At 43.2% G+C, this 17,152-nt stretch overlaps 1 protein-coding gene across 1 annotated transcript; it reads right to left on the bottom strand.

Moving 5' to 3' along the window:
- Window positions 1-5,801: 5,801 nt before the first annotated feature.
- Window positions 5,802-14,511, bottom strand: LOC125996058 (leukocyte elastase inhibitor-like). Its single transcript, XM_049765021.1, has 6 exons — window positions 14,344-14,511; window positions 12,185-12,322; window positions 11,562-11,679; window positions 8,344-8,486; window positions 8,080-8,247; window positions 5,802-6,200 (listed from the first exon to the last, which is right to left on the bottom strand). The coding sequence occupies exons 1-6, from the start codon at window positions 14,509-14,511 to the stop codon at window positions 5,802-5,804; spliced, it is 1,134 nt and encodes a 377-aa protein (XP_049620978.1).
- Between the last annotated feature and the right edge of the window lie 2,641 nt (window positions 14,512-17,152).

Genomic DNA, 17,152 nt, shown 5'->3' with positions numbered 1-17,152 from the left:
ATGAGATTTCACCCTATCTAGAGATTGAAACTGCAGTCCCCTGTCAGCCTGAAGTAGCTACAGAAAATTATTCTTCGACCACGTTCCCTTTCATGACTTCTAGGGTGATGAAATCTCTAAAGCAAAATGGTTAACAGGAAAAGCTATGAGGGAAATAAGGGGGAAAAAAGGCCACAGGAATTAATAAGCCAAGTTAACAACTAAAGATAACATTATGCCTATCTATCCCAGAGGTTATATCAGGTAGCAAAAATTATGCTTCTCTTGGTAATGTCAAAAGTAAAACAATTATTACTACAAATAAAATTTCTTCATCTCTGCCTGACCCAGCGCAGGAAAGGCAACTGGAGTTTAGGGCTCCACCCCAACAGGTGTTTAAGTTGCAGGATTAAAGAAAAGGAAGCAGAAACCTCCTTATCTTCGTTGTGAAATTCATAGCCTATGAGAAGAAAACCCTGAAGATCCAGCTGAGTCAGCTCATAGGACCAGAATAAAAGTCCTAGTCTTCCTATAGCAGCAACCATATGGCGCCCCACCCAGTGCAAATGTTTTCTAAGTCTTATGATGTTTTTCTCTCCCCCTTCCACTCTCCTAGCAGCTCAGCTGGCCGCCATCGATGCCCTACAAAGCCAAGTCTGAAAGGGACTCAGACAGGCATATGAACCCCAGAAGCCGAGAGACCAGGTCCTGGTAAAACGGTACAGCTTGCGGACACTAGAGCCTATGTGGAAAGGACCTTATGTCGTCCTTCTGATCACCCCAACTGCTGCTAAGGTGGACAGCATGCTTCCTGGGTTCACGCCTTCCATCTAAAACCTGCCCCTGCTGATCTCAACCATAATGAGTGGAAAGTGGAGCACACTGGGGATCCCCTCAAGATACGGGTCCTGCAGGCACACTTCAGCCCTAATGCACTCACTGACTCTGGCAATGCTATCCCTGGCACTTGCTAAGGAAGGGCTCGATCAGGTCATACACCCAGATGAACTGGTAAAAAGACTATATGGAAACCCCTGTGACTGAAAGGTGGGGGCATCAACTCATCAGTAGGCTTCTGTGAAACTAAAACTGCTTACCTTCAGTCCCCTACTTCTTTCCATGTGTGTGTGGGGGAGTCGGAATGGGTGTGTAAAGCAAAACCTCAGCCTTTGCCTCCCTCTTGGGGGGGGGGGGAATTGGCCTCTGGCTGTCCCTGTCTAACTAGGTAATCTAACCTTTGCTTCTTTTAGTTGTAAGGTAGTCCCTTCTAGCTTTGAATCCTCTGTTTGCTATTCGCATAACAGCACCAAATCGGTAGACCTGGGTCAGGTAAAAGGTACTCAGTGCTCAGAAGTCCTGCCTGCTCCCTCTAGCCCAGGGTATTTACCTCAGGAACGGGTATGAATATGTGGTAAAAATTTGGCTTATACGCGTCCCAGCATTAGTGCTCCCCAACATTGACATCATCCCGGGAACAGAGCCTATCCCTCTGCCTAGCATAGATCTCTTAGAAGGCACTCCTAGGTCTGAGCACTCTACTGGTAGGGCTCAGAAGTAGCAGGTAAATTGGTAACTGGGGAAGCAGGGCTAGCGGGGCTAAACAGACAAAACAAACTCTCACAAAAGTTAATTTCAAATGTGGAGACAGTATATAAATCTATTAATAATGTGCTGGACCAGCTTAACTCAGTGGCTGAAGTGGAATTACAAAACAGGCGAGGGTTAAATTTGATCTTGGCAGAACAAGAAGGTCTTTGCGTGGCCTTGCAAGAAAAATATTTTTATACTAACAAGTCATAAATAGTGCCAGACAGAATCAAACACCATCAAGAGAAGTTGGCCAAAATAAGACAGGAGCTATTAAATGGTCCCTTATGGTCTTTATGGGGTGGTATTCTCCCCTATCTAATACCCCTACTGGGGCCCCTCCTGGGCCTTTTACTTCTGGTAGCCATTGGCCCATGCATAATCGCCTCACTACATTCATATGAGCCCAGGTTGGGAAAGTTAAACTTATGGTATTACGCCAACAACCAAGGGTTAGCTCATGCAAATAATTCTGACCAGGAATATCAGGAAGTGTAGGCCCCTGATCACATTGACTTCTAGGATTAGAAGCCTCACTACAAGAAGTGGAGACTGAAAAGGGAAGTCGTCACTACCTTGGCCCCACCCTTAAGGAAGTTGTCACTACCTTGGCCCTGCCCTTAAGGAACTCATCACTACCTTGGCCCCACCTTTACCCCTACCTCACCAATAATTCATGTTACCATAGAGGAAGTCCAGCCCTCAAGGACTCTCCTTCCCCTCCCACTTCCCATCCTATATAAGGGGGTAACTGAGAAACCACGAGGTCCTTTTGTCCCCATTCTATTCTGGGGGCACTTTGACCCTGGCCATTCCGAATGGTCAGTAATAAAGCACTTTTTGAAGCTTTTCTGGGACCTCATCCTCTTCATTTCTCTGCATCGGGCAGCTAGATTAGGACATCCGGACCTTTCACAACCATCACATAAAAACAGAACCCATAAATCCCAGCCCCCAGAGAAGGTTCTATACTCTCCAAAGCTGTCTCAGACATGTCCTATTCAGATTTGGCCAAGGGGTCTGGAGCTGCCTGTCATAGCATTAACATAATAGTAATTTTAATATTTTCAGAGGAAGTCAGTCAGAAGACTCGCTAGGATGTTCATACCCTAGCATGGGTAAGCTGTTCAAAACTTCCTGAGAAATATCTTACCAGAAGGCCCACTGAGGAGCTTTACCCCAGTGTGGATAACTGGTCAAAAATTCCTGAAAAATATCTCTCCAAGAATGACCAACCAATCAGAAGTCTTTCCCTCAGTGTGGATGGCTGATGAGATGTATGTTAATAGTACTGACATTCTACTTGCTTCATAAGAAACATTTATTTGGCCTTAAGAAGAATATCCCTTCTGCTGCATTTTGTGTGTATATAGTAAAACTTCTTACTTCTTAACATAAGAATTATCATAGGCAAACATAGCCTTGATTTACTTTGCATATACCTGTAAAAATTCAGCACCCAAAACTTTATTTCTCTTCATCTTCTATATGCCCTGCTGATTTAAACATAAAGAATTGTTCTAAAAGAGTTTGAGCATTTGATAACTAATACTTGCCTAAGAACTTCATCCAAAGTTTGTTCAAGAAATAGTATTGGGAAACTGAGGAAAAACTTCACCAGATAGATTTGCATAACTATCAGGTAAGTTTTTTTTTTGAAAAACAAAACAAAACAAAACAAAACAAAACAAAACAAAACAAAAAATCCCAACTCTTTCTTAGTCAGACCATAGGAAGTTAGTTATCTTTATTAGCCCTTAAGACAAAAACTATTCCCAGGCCTGCTTGCAAAAACAAAACAAAATGAAAAACAAAATGAAAAAATAAACAATACCTGTTCTCTCATAAACTAGGAAAAAATGGCTCCTTGCAAATTCTCCTAATCAGTATAGATATCTAGAACTAACTGGACAGGAACTGCTTTAAGATGTTAAAATTTATCTTCTCTTCTTAACTCTGGATTCTTACTTGAAATGTATCCACTCATCAGTAGCCATGTGAATTGTTTTTTTTCTGTTTACTAGAGAGTCATTTTGTAATTTAATGTAGGAGAGCATTCTTTTCCTGACATAGAGAAAACTGTGGCTGGCGAATCCCTCATTTATACCCTTTATTCTTCACATTAAACTCAGAAACACTGTTTTCTCCCACATAGAATTGTGTGGTCTGTCATTTTCTTCATATGTCATTTGTGCATCCACTTTCCTAAGATAATTCAGAGAAGTTCTCTAACCCATCTGAACCAAACGTAGCCTATGGCAGCTGCCCTCAATTCCCACCTCACCTCTGCACAGACCACACCAATGGCCAGCTCAAACTCAGGGCCAATCTCATTCTGGAAAGGTTCTCTTTTCCCTGAACCTCCAGATCTACAGACATTGTGAGCAGAACAAGAGCACCTGGGCTTTGGGAATCTGACCTTGACCAGCTGTGTCTAGGTGTTGCCATGCATATCCAGGAAGACCATGGCCAGTGCCAAGGACATGCTGAATGGTGAAAACAAAAACTTGGTCTTGAGTTCCTCATGGCTCAGGGCAATGTGAAGGCCATGTTGGTTGTGGTCAGGGGCTCCAGGCGGGGAACAGATTCACACAGGTGCCTACCCAGCCAAGAAGGGTGCGTGGCCTCCCAATATGGTCCCTTGTCCCTGAACCAAACATAGTCAGCCAGGATGGTTTCATCGGAGAAAGGGGGGACCTCAGTGTCACGAGGAGAGATTTTTAGCACTGCCCGTGGACTAAACAGCTGGACCAACCTTCCTGCCGGCAGCCTTTGTGACATCTCAAGTGACTGTGCCCTTTCCTCAGCCTCAGTTTCCCCCAGACAGCAGGGTTGGTGGCCCTGTGCTGGAGGCCAGTTCTTAAGAGTCCAGTCCTGGTTCCAAAGGATGTGTGTGTCTGCTGTAATTCCTGCAGAGTGACACACAGGCCAGAGGCCAAACTCCATGTTGCCAGCCTGGGAGAGAGATTCCTGGAAAGAAAAACTACCAACAAAACAAAGCTCACTAGGAGCAGCTGTGCCAGTTTGGACCCAAATAGGGGTTCCCAATGTCCTTATGCAAAACCTAAAAATGATTGGTGGAAAATAAGTGTACTCAGTACTAGGGCTGTGAGCCCCTAAGTGGAGTTTCCATGACCTCTACTATAGGCAGTGTGATGACACGGACCTCGGCAGGAATAGCGGGGACTCAGGCTGTCCCTTCCCTCCTGCCCCAGCACCTCAGCCCTGAGTCTCAATCTATCTGGTATCCTTAGTGAAGGGTAGAGGGCAAAGTATGAGAGCACTGCACTTTTATTATTGCTGCAGAGAGAAATCAGGTCTTCCAAAGGCTCTGCCACCCCTAACAGAACACCCTGCAAAGTCTTGATGCCCTGGGATAAGATGGAGAAAGGGAGGTGACCTGCAGGCACACATATCTTCCTCTTTACCCTCTTCATGTCTCCCTTCTGAGCATACAACCTACAAGAGTTCCATGCACAGCATTCTGTATTTGAGTGCAGAGCCAGGGATAATGCCCACACACAACTGATTGTGGCCAAAAATACTAATGCTGCTGCTGCTGCTACTACTACTACTAACAATAATGATAATAATAATAATAATTAATAATAATAAATAATTAGGAAAGGGAAAGTAATGATGGAATGTGGTAATATTGGTCAGGAAACATTTTCTAGTTGCATGGCCTGGTTTGGGTATTGGCTTATCTTTCAATCGAACTGTTCTTTTCCAGCCTCCCTTAAACAAGGTTTTCCTGGCTTCCTAAATTCTTTCAATAAAATAAAATGAAAGGTTTGTGGTAAAAAACAACAACAATCATTCTACAAAAGCCTACAGTGTCAAGAATCTTGGTGGCATGAAATGTACCCTTGTCAAAGTCATTACAGAACACATGACAATAACACAATCATGAATAGCATTGTATCTGTGGAAGTGAAAAATAACTGTATTATGAACACCATTTATATTCATAGTGTTTAGATAAACTAATTAATAACTAAAAGAATCTAGTGTCTCTTATTGGTCATTTTCATCAATTTGAAGCCTTCCAAATGCATTACTAGTTTAATTTCCATAGAAACCAAGATAAACTAGGCTCTTGTAGCCAAAAAGGCAAGGAACAGTCCACATCAAAGACAAAGTTTAGATGATAGCTTTAATGGTCAAGCTATGGCTAACCAGTCATCTTTAATGAACATTAAACCAAGGGGTTGGGTCCTTGGGCTCGGAGTCACTTATGGGGAAGTATACCTGCCCAGAAAGAGGATGATTTTGGAGGGATTGTGACGGATGAAGAAGAGGAAGGGGTGGTCACATATGAATTGTACCTCTGCCTTTCGGGGTTTGAAAACAAAGCTTGATGCTACAGCAGCTTCTGTGCCTTCCTCATTCACTTCCACAAAGGACTTATGTATGACTTTGGAAATAAAAAGATCTCTGTCCCCTGACATGCCAGACAAATCAGCCTCGCTCTGATCAAAGAGCTGGGTCAGGCCCATGTGGGTGAGGTGGGAATTGAGGATGTAATTCGCCTCCAGCTTGAACCTAGGCAGGTAGACTTCCATCATCGTAACAGACATTTTTTTAGGGTTCGTCAAATTGTTCAGGGTCTCCAAATTCAACTGCTTTTCAATCTGCAATTTGAATGGAAAAAAGAAAGAGTTGAAGACGGGTTTCCACTGTGAGATGGTGATTGAGGTGGTTAAGCCTTACTTAAATGTATGGACTCATGCAATATTTTTCTTGTTAGTTTATTTTCTGTTGCATGGTCTTTCCAATGGAACAGAATTGTGTGCCAAGCTACTTAAGTTTAAGTCAAGAGAGTCTGATCATAGTGTTCACCACCAATTATCCACCATCTGGCTGTCCATTATTCTAATCATTCACTCACCCACCCATCTAAGACTTGTTGGATCACAGTGAATCAGAATCAATATAGAACATATTGGGCTGTTGTATTCCCCTTTGTGATGCTATTCTTCAACCACCTGACTGATAGAACCCCTGTAGAGATATCATTCTGGAGTCTCTGTAGAGTAACTTTCCCAGGAATTCTGCTTGAGATGAAAGTTTGTAAGACATGCTCTAGAGATGAGGAAGGACAAAGAGGGTCACTATTACCCCATGATCAGTGGTTCCATATAGGGCTTGATTCCAGGCCATCTCTTTTCCAGTACAGAGTGATCTCGTTAAGGTAGAGTTAATCCCTACAAATCTGTACTGCTACATAGGGATTCTTAGGCCCAAATGTTCAATGCATTGCCCGGAGAGATAGCACAATGCCATTTGCCTTGCAAGTAGCCAATCCAACACCAAAGGTGGTTGGTTCGAATCCCGGTGTCCTATATGGTCTTCCGTGCCGGCCAGGAGCTATTTCTGAGCAGACAGCCAGGAGTAACCCCTGAGCACCGCCGGGTGCGGCCCAAAAACCCCCCAAAATGTTCAATGCTTATCTTCTCCCTGGCTCCTCAATAGCCCCTATTATTTGCTATGTCCTGCTTGTATCTCAGTTCGTCTTATCCTCCACAAGTCTTGTTGACTACCATAAATGGTCTCTAATCATCAAACAGACCTGGTATTTTGTATTCATCAACTGGGGGAACATATTAAATTCTGATTACACTGGAATGAATGGAAGTTGACCACTACCAGCTGAGAGTCGGCACATTGGGTAATGAGCTCAATTGACAAGAGTACAATGTAAATATCTATTTATTTTGATATATACTGATATGGGGTGTACTGTGATCCTGCTAGAAGGGCTATGTCCCTTACCTTTGTGAGTTCAGTTAATGTTTACAGCAGCTTCCCACTTACTCTATAGATCCTGACACCTCCTTGTTTGAGACGTTTCATGTGACCAGGAAAGAGAAGGTAAACGAAACACAACAGCAGAAGAAATGAGCAAGTTAAACTTCCTCCTCTCTACACACAAATGGTTCATGAAATCCCCTTTTTGGCAAAGAGTTTCAGTAGGAGATGGATTTCAAGGACAAGCCTTGAAAAAAATTCCATTTCTATTTATATACCAGTCCAACCTGGTAAAAATGATGCCACCATGGAATTCAAATAACTTGCAAAAGAAATGTTGGGCAAAGTTCATGCTAGGAAAGAAGGTTCACTCACAGCCCAAAGGGCACTTGAGCAATTTATTTAAATAATTGGAATCCAACCACTTATATTAATAAATGAGGATAACTATTTAAAATAATTTACAAAAATAATTTAAATGATTTTAGAAAAACTGGGGATTTAAGTTTTTTACATTAAAATTAGTACAGTCACACATTCAAAGTAACTTCTTAGCCACTATCTGTGACCTGGTTCATGGGTTTATTTCTAGGCTGCAGCTGTTGGAATTGTAATATGCAGAAAACAAATTTTTGGTGGGATATGAAAATGGGAAGACCAAGAATAGGAAAGGAAAGTCTCATCACTAAACACATCAGGGGCCAGCATCTTAGGCTGAAAATAAGAAACCAGGTTATTAGGAGACCTGAAAGGCTGCAGTACCTTCTGGAGGCCAGTGGTTCCATCCTCAATGTCATTGGGCAGCAGGATGACCATGCTAAACTCGTCGCCCTGGTACGGAAGCTCCAGCACTTGGCACTTGAGTTTCTTGATGTAGCCCAAGGGGAATTTGTTCTTCTGATACATCATCATCACCTTCTTTGTGTCTTTCTGAGGAGGAGCAAAGCCAGTTGCTGTTAGAGGCTGCACAGCTTTGAGTCATAGGGAGCATGAGGCAGTGTGTGCATGCGTGTGGTGGGGCCTCACCTTATTCAGCCTGAACGTAGCTTCCTGTGTGACTTGTTTGGAAAATTCCTCCTTCCACTTCCCTTTGAAGTAGATGGCATTCACCAGCACCAGTTTGGTCATGCTGTCCACCATCCCTTTGGCCAAGAGTTCTGGGAATTTCCCTGAACCAGAAAAATTTGTGTGTGTTAGTGCGTGGTTATGTGAATTTGAAAGTTAGTGTGTGTGTGTGTGTGTAAAAGACAGATTAGAGCTGAAAATCAAAAGTGACTTTTGATGAGCAAAGTTGTCTTCAATAACAAATGTTTTCATTCATTTCATTTTTTTCTCACCAGGGATTAAGTCAGGCATTTCTACATGGAATAAACCTTAGGAAGACAACATGCCTCTTTAAAGTAAGCAAGGTTAATACTAGAGCTACAGGCAAGAAAGATAAATGCCTCCTCAATGACTGTGATGAGTCTTGTGTTGTGAGTAGCTATAATTTATTATGGAACAAAAAGTATTTCTCCATGAAATGTTGGATTATCAATATCTGTGAATAATTTTGATCCCCATAGTAGGACTATATTCTCAAGAGAAAGGGGAATATCCACAAGTAGGAACATTATCCATGGAAACAAGGCTCTTACACAAGCACATATCACTGGTTCATTAAACATGACTTTGAGACCACCATAAAAGATACAAATTAGGAATCAAGAGTCATCCCAGACTAGGTCACATCCAATAAGACAGATCCCCCTCCTGACACACACATACCATGTCTCATATCTTAGAAATTAGAAATGATGTTCGGGAAAGAGAAAGACATTACCACAGACACTGTTGACTCAGATGCACAAATCCACAGTGATCCTTTTACCTTTCTTTTGCACTCAATATTTGCACAATTTGTAAAACCTAGTTTGGAGGAACATGTAATGTGAAATATAATAGTGTCTTCAAGGATATCGTTACATATCCCCAGGGCAAATGCTAATATTATATGATGGCCAGGTCCACCCATTACTGGGAGGGGTCTGTGCAGGTTAATTAGAGGGATTTGAGAAGAGGTAAGGCAGGAGCCCCAGGAGGGGGAAGAGAAGGGGTAGATATGATAGACAGAATAGAGTCAGGAGCAGAAAAGGGGCTGTTTAGCTTAGAAACCAAATATAGTGGCTTTGGGACACTGATGATGAGAAAGTTGCACTGGTGAAGGGGGGTGTTCTTTACATGACTGAAACCAAACCACAATCATGATTGTAACCAAGGTGTTTAAATAAAGATATTAAAAAATTTGCCTCCTAAAAATTTATGACTGCTGTGGATCATTTCTTTGCCTTTATTCTGAACTGTCAGACATGCCAGGCCAAAGAAGCTAGAGGCACCTGGCAGGCCAACAAAGGGTCCCCCACTCATCCATGAAACACCTAAGATTCTATAATTAATATTTAATTAAACAAAATGGTGACCTTACATGGAATTGAAATCTAGACTCTAGAAGACATCGAGATGGTGAGATTCCTGGTCTTGTGTTTAATTTTGGCTCTTTTCAGCTGAAATGAGACTGGAGAGACCACAAGCATGGGTCATGTAGTGCCTTTTCTAAACATGGTGGAGTCCCCTATGAAGGAGGAGAGCTGAAATCTTGGAACAGCCCCCTCAGAGGCCTAGGACTGCGACTTTTCTGCAAAAACTCTTTTTTCCCAGGACCTTGATTTTCAAATTTGCAGGGACTTATAGGGACCATTTGGAAAGCCAGAAAGAAAATTTATTAATAGCAAATTGACATATCAATGATGTCCTTTGGCCCCCAAACATGGCTTCTGTCTTTGGAACCAATGGACTTTCAGGCTAAGATGACCTTAAGTGCGTTAAACCAACCACTTTCTCAATGAGATGCACCAGAAAGCACCATCCCTTTGGACAGGCAAGCGGGGCACTCTGAGGCTCTGGTCCACAGGACTGTGAGTGCATAGGCAGGCAAATGGAAAGGTGCATGCGGCTCTAGCCTGGTACTGACTGTAGGGTCCACCTGACGAGCCTGAGCACCCTAATCACCCACAGCTTAACGACGTCTGAACAAACTTGGTGATGGTGAAGGAAAAAATTATAAAGAGGAGAAAACAGTGAAGCCCAACTAAAAAGTTGGTTTTTATACCTCCTGCATTTCACTGTTTCAGATTATCTCTTCATCCATTGTATAATTGTCTTTCTGGTTTAAAATGTGTTTTATACTTTTTCCTAATTAATACTCCCAATTGCATAATGTATATTGTATATTTTAATGTAGTAGCCTGTTTTCAAACTGTATTTTCTGTATAAATTTTATTGTAATTTTGTTTAGGGAAAGTATATGAAAGGAACTGAGGATGTCCCAGTATAAAAGTGCATAGTAAAATAGCATTAAAAATTTTAAACTACAAGTGAATTTTGAAGAAAAGTTCTGTTTATGGTAAAGGCTGATATTTTAGTTTTACATTTTGGACTTTAAGTTTTGGGGAATATTAGAGTTCCTGCCTTTGGCTGGTGGGAGTCAGGAAAAACAAAGGATAACCTTTTTTTTTTTTTAAAGAAGAGGCAGATGTTACCCCTTCACAGGCCAAATGCTAATTTACCTGATGGCCAGGCCCACCCAGTACTAATTAGAGGGGTCTGGAAGAGGGGTAAGGCAGAAGACTCAGGAGAAGGATCCAGGAGGGGGAGAGATGATAGAGACAGAATAGATGCAGGAGCAGGAAAGAGGCTGCTTAGCTTAGAAGCCAAACAAGGTGGCTAGGGCCTTGTAATAAAACCTTGTCCCTAAAATTTCATGACAGCTGTGGATCATTTTCTCACCATTATCCTGAACCATCAGGCACACCAGGCAAAAGAAGCTGCAAGGGCCAGGAAGGCTGAGAAAGATTCCCCAATCCATCCATGCCCACCAAAACCCTATAATTAATATTTAATTCAACAAGACATCATGTTGAATTTTCAGGTGCAGTTTCTTTGTGTGTCTGTGTGTGTTTTTTAGATTACACTTGGAAGAGCTCAGTTGTTATTCTTGAATATGTGCTAAGAAATCAATCCTGATAGGCTCAAGGTTACTATAGGATGCTGGGGATAGAATCTGGGACAGCCACATGCAAGTCAAATGCTCTCCACTGTGTGCTATGACTCAGGCCACACAAGCCACAACTTCTACCTGGGAAATCTGTTAAAAGGTTCAAGGAGCAGGAGCTTGTCTGGTGAGTGACACTGTGGCCAGGCCTTACCTTTCGTCTGTCCTTTGACCCACTTGTTGATCACCTTCCTGGCCTCTTCTGATGCATGCTGGAAGTTCACTCGGGCCAGCTTAGCCCCATACAAGTTTTTAGTCGAATCTAAAAACTCCTGTTTCACAAAAGAGAAAAAGAAATGCCCTGAATAAATAAAACAACATTAACAGGCTGCTTTCTAGATTCTTTTAAAAACAAGGAAAATTGCTTTAAGTGGCATACATTTAAATGTCACCAAAATGATCTAGCTCTTATTTATTGGATCAAACACACACATGCATACACTCATACTGACTCCCACACATGTTCCTACCTAGTGTTTATCTTAAGTACATACATTCCCAGATTTCCAGATCAATTCTTCCCTAAACTTTACATAATATTTTCATCAACACCCAAATGTTGCTGTACTTGTGGGGAGCAAGGGATTAACTGTTGCTTATGAAGCATGAACTCCAGTTGATCTCCCCACCCAGATTTATGGAGTGAAACCCCTTTAATTATTTGGAAATCTGGCTAATGAGTTTTCAGGAAACATAAACATTTTATCTATAGCTTGAGTGTGCAGGCCATGCTTTGCACTTTCTAGTGAGTTATAAAACATGGCTTTAAGTACTCACGGGGAGAAACTTGTAGGTCTTCTCCCCATATAGCCTGTTGGCGATCTTCAAGATGTGGGAAGCTCCATGCTTATTGATTTTAAAGTTCAGGCTCTGGAATCTCGAATGAATATTTTTCACCATGTCAAAATGAAGAGTCTAAGAGAAAGGACATATTTTTTTCTGGACCCATTTATTTTATTTTGTTTATCTAATTTTGGGTTTAGGGCCATACCCAACAGAGCTCAGGGGTTACTCCTGACTCTGCACTAAGGAATTACTCCTGGCAGGCTTGATGTACCCTACTGGATACCAGGGATTGAACCTGGATCAACCACTTGCAGGCTAAATGCCCTAGCTATTTGAGCTATGGCTCTGATCATTAAACTTGTTTATTTTTTATTACGATAAGATACCTAAAAATGATACCCTGTACTGGCTTTCATTAAAATATATGTAGGCATAATTTCCAGTTAAAATTTAGTAATTGTGTTTGTTTGTTTGAGGAACAGACATGGTGGCACTCAGTTTTTACCCCAAACTCTATGGGTTATCAGGAATTGAACATGATTCAGTCACATTAAAGACAAGCACATTACCCACTGAACTCTACTATTCCCAAATGAATTATTTTTCAAGCAAAGATATGATAGAGAATATATATTATATAGTTTTATAAAAATTATTTAGACATGAAGGGAAAATTTTGCTCTATGTTGGTTATCATTGTAGTTTACAATTATGTGAATTAATTATCAAAATATTTTATTTATATTTAATAATTAACAATAATGAAGTCAAAATATTTATACATGTCTGTATTTCTTCCCCCCAAAAGAGAAATATAAATGAGCAGATTCTGTGCCTCTTGCTATCAAATACAATTTGGTTATAGTTTCTCAGATGTGAGTCATCAAAATAAGAATCATGATTAGTGCAGGTGTTCAAGAATTTACAATCAGAGGGCTTACTTTTAGCACAGATTAGCATAGAAACTCACTTATGGGAAAACAGCTCCTTTCATCTCAGCATGTAGAAATAGTTTAAATTTTCTGAGAATCAATTCCAAACCAAGAAGTTCATTCAGATGTTACCAGGCATTGCCTGTTTCTTCCTTAAGACAGGGGAAAGAAAAGTATGTTACAGTGTCTTAAGTGTTTGCATACTACCTAGAATTGAGCTGTTGCAATGTGAGAAACAGGCTAAAAGCTGTGACATTTGGGGGTTGGAATGATAGCACAGCAGTAGGGCATTTGCCTTGCATGCAGCTGACTCAGGACAAAACTGGGTTCAATTCCAGGCATCCCATATGGTCCCCCAAGCCAGGAGCAATTTGTGAGCACATAGCCAGGAGTAACTCCTGAGTATTACTTGGTGTGGCCCAAAAACCAAAAACAAACAAACCAAAAGCTGTGACTTTGTGCACGTGATAATGGGCATAAAATTATATTAAAAGGGAGGTATTGAAAAAATGGTATTGTTTTTTATCTGAGTGAAGGAGGGCTAGATTTCCCATGTGGTACAAAAGTAGTATCTGTTTTGTGACCGGAACAAGCTCATGACCAGGAGCTCAGGACAGAGCTAGGAATGAGCCCTTAGAAAACACTTGGGAGAGAGCCCTGAGCAGTCAGTCAGGAGCCCAGAGCATAGAGCCAGGAGTGATTCTCTGAGTACAGAAGAGGGTTTGAGCCCAGAGCCAAGAGCCAGGAAAGAAATCAAAAATAGTCAGGACCCAAGGAAGTCCCATCCATGCTATCCTCTTCCTATGAGACTGTCTGGCTTCATGACCCAGGGTGGCCTACCAAGGCCCAAAGCTGGATGCTGGGTAAAGGCATTGGACAAAGAAATGGCCAAATACCTTGGGACCCAAAATAGTATCTGGGCCTCCCTCCAGGTACAGTCTCTCTGTCACCTCCCACTGCAAAGGGCAGGTACAACCATCACATGCAAAGAAAGACCTGAAAATCCAAGCCTAGAGAAGGTTCTGGATTCTGAAGCTGCCCCAGATTTGTCCTGTGCAGATATGGTTCCAGGGGCTGGTGCTGCCCTCACTTCCTGCCTCATTTCTCATGAGGCCAGCCAGTGTCCAGGGCGAGTCTTGGCATGGAAAAACCCCATTTGGCACCCTCAAACCTTCTGTGAGCAGAATAGGCTTGGCCTCCTGGTGTCTGGTATCTGACCTTGGCCATCTGTGCCTCGGTGCTGCCCCGTGTGCCCAGAAAGACCATGGCCAGCGCTGACAACAAACTGACGGGTGAGAAGAACAGGTTGGCAGTTGGGTTCTCTTGGCTCAATTCACTGTACAGCTTCAGTGCGAAGGCTGTGTTGATAGAGTTCAGGGGTTCCATGGTCGCCAGGCTGGGGACAGAAGGACAAGCTGCCCACACCACTAAGGAGGGCAAAGAATCCTAACTCCCTTCTCCAGCCCGAGTTTAACATAGCCAGATATGCTGGTGTATATATGGAGAGTAGGGGCTCCTATGCCATGGAGGAGAGGTGAACCAGCACTGCCCATGGGCTGCTGAAAGCTGGACCAACCCTCCCATGCACAGCCCTGTGATATCACATCAAGTATCTGTACACTTTCCTCAAGTATCTGTACACTTTCCTCACCCTCAATTTCCCACAGACAGCAGAGTGTGTGATGGAAGCTGAAATTTGAGGGTCTAGTCTGAATCCAAGGTGTCTTTGCACCTGCTGTAACTTCTGCAGTCACACACAGGCCAGAGACCAGACTCCAAGCTGGCTACCAAGAGGAGCCCCTTGGAGAGATATTCCTGTTAATGAAAACAACCAGCATAATTCAGCTAGCTAGCGGCAGCCACATTCATCTTGGCTTAGATACCCCAGGGGATTCTGATCCCCAAAATAATGCGCAGGGGCACTTGGCGCAGAGTAGATCCAAAACTGAGCTCTGGTGCTTTGTGCCCCACAGTGGAATATTCATAACCTCCAGGCTGGGCACAAGGCAATGCAGAGGTAGAAGGGGACCACTGGGACCGTGGTATATCCCCTCCCACCCTTTCCACTGCCCCAATCGTGGGCCTTATCTTACTTGCTCTCCAGATCTTTGGTGTTGGGTGAAGTCTGAGAGCTCTGAGCCCCTGTTATAGGTGCAGACAGGAACAAGGGAGGGCCAGGGCTGGGCCACCACCCTCCCGGACTTCCTGCATTGTCCTGGTGTCATAGCAGGTTATGATGAAAGGGAGGTAGCCGCAGGAACACCCAGCTTCCTGCACACCCTCTTCTTTTCTCCCTCTCTGAGCCTGTGGGGGACCCAAGTCCAGGCATTCTACCTGCATCTCCCACATCTCCAATCTGGGAACTCTCTTCTATTACCTTGGGGTGACTCAGACAGTCACTGACTCACCTTCTTGTGGGGAAATCAGGTTTTTATCTTTTCCAATGTATTCTTTTTGGGGGGAGTCAACCCAGCAGCGCTCAGGGGTTACTCCTGGCTCTATGCTCAGAAATCGCTCCTGGAAGGCTCAGGAAACCATATGGGATGCAGGGATTCGAACAACCGTCCTTCTGCATTCAAGGCAAATGCCCTACCTCATGCTATCTCTTCAGCCCCCACCAATTGTATTCTTATTTTAAATTTATATTTTTGGTTTGGCGCAAAACCCAGCAGTGCTCAGGGCTCACTCCTGGCTCTGTCCTCGGGAAACATTCCTGGCAGTGCTTAGGGGACCCAGGGAATACTAGAGATTATACCTGGCTTGACAGTGTGGCAATTGCCCTCTCCTGTGTGCTATGCTTTGGTCTCTAAATGTGTTCTCTGCTATAAATGTTTATGTAGTGTTTGTGGTGATAGTAGATAACTCATAGGCACAGGGGCAATTTGAGGACATGGTCAAAGAGAATTAATTACGAACCAACCAGGGCTTTGTCACTGTTCCTAGGAAACTTTTTAACTCTCCTTCCCACTTCTAGATCATAACTTACAGCTGAGCAGGAATTTCTGACCCTCCTCACCAAAACACAGTCTGCTCAGTTCCCCTCTGCAATGAGAATGTGGAATGGCCACAGCTGAATCACAAAGGCAGAAGTGAATTTAACGTTTTTTTATTATGTGGGATTACACATGCTTACTCAGGGGTCACTTCTGTCTCTGCACTCAGGAATAACTCCTGGAGGGGCTCAGGGAACTATATGGGATGCTGAGGATTAAAACCCCATCATCCAAGTTCGCCATGTAATTGCTCTCCCCACAGTAATATGACTCTGGTCAAAGACATTATTGAATTTTTGTAGAGCAGTTTGCTTTTTTATATACCAGTAGGTGAAATTTGCCCTGAATTTGCAATGTAAATTTGCAGTAGTTGAGCATACCAGAGAATTCTGCTCCCCAAACTCTCCCCTCTTCTCTGCTTCTTTGCACATTTTCATGTGGAAAGGAATTTGTTTGTTCTAGGCCATCCCTGTTGTGTTTAGCACTTTACTCCTGGCTCTGCTCAAGGATCATTCCTTGCCGGCCCCAAGAGACCCTCTATGGTGCAAAGGATTAAACCCAGGTAAACCCATGCAAGGCCACTAACTTACCCACTTTCCTGTCTCTCTACCCAACCTCAAAGCCCCTGAAGTTTCACATTTATATTTAACATGGAAATAAATAGCCAGAAACAGGGATGTCCATGGTTTGGACTCTGAGAACTTGTGAAGAAAAGATGCAAAGGGGAGCCCCAGAGAGCAGCATGGTCTTCCAGTTGTGCAGGGGAAAGGTGACAGGAGGGCCTTGGCTGCTGCTTGACAAGTGGGGGAGGGAATAACTGGCTCTGAGCTCCAGAGTGGTACCAGGGCAGATCATCACTGACTCCCAGGAGGGGGAGGGGCAAGTAATCTAGGCTCAAATGTGCCCTCTACCATTGTGCCCAGGAGTGGAATTGCACTAGCTGGCAGGAAGTGGGGGGGGCAATTGGCCAGGCTTGACTGGAGGACGTGGGAGGGGCCATACCTCAGCGATCTCAGCCAACATTCCCATCTAGA

This window comes from Suncus etruscus, chromosome 18 (assembly GCF_024139225.1).
Source record: "Suncus etruscus isolate mSunEtr1 chromosome 18, mSunEtr1.pri.cur, whole genome shotgun sequence".
Classification (NCBI taxonomy): Eukaryota; Metazoa; Chordata; class Mammalia; order Eulipotyphla; family Soricidae; genus Suncus; species Suncus etruscus.
Note: the sequence above shows the minus strand (reverse complement) of the source record. Positions and strands in the feature narration are given on the sequence as shown.

What these genes read in the sequence shown, in the direction of transcription:
- LOC125996058 (XM_049765021.1), bottom strand. Translation starts at nt 14,511, where the DNA reads ATGGAACCCCTGAACTCTATCAACACAGCCTTCGCACTGAAGCTGTAC. An exon ending in AGACCTACAAGTTTCTCCCC is followed by an intron (nt 11,680 to 12,184) that starts GTGAGTACTTAA and finishes TTTGTGAAACAG; the next exon opens with GAGTTTTTAGATTCGACTAA. An exon ending in GAACCACTGGCCTCCAGAAG is followed by an intron (nt 6,201 to 8,079) that starts GTACTGCAGCCT and finishes TTCAAATTGCAG; the next exon opens with ATTGAAAAGCAGTTGAATTT.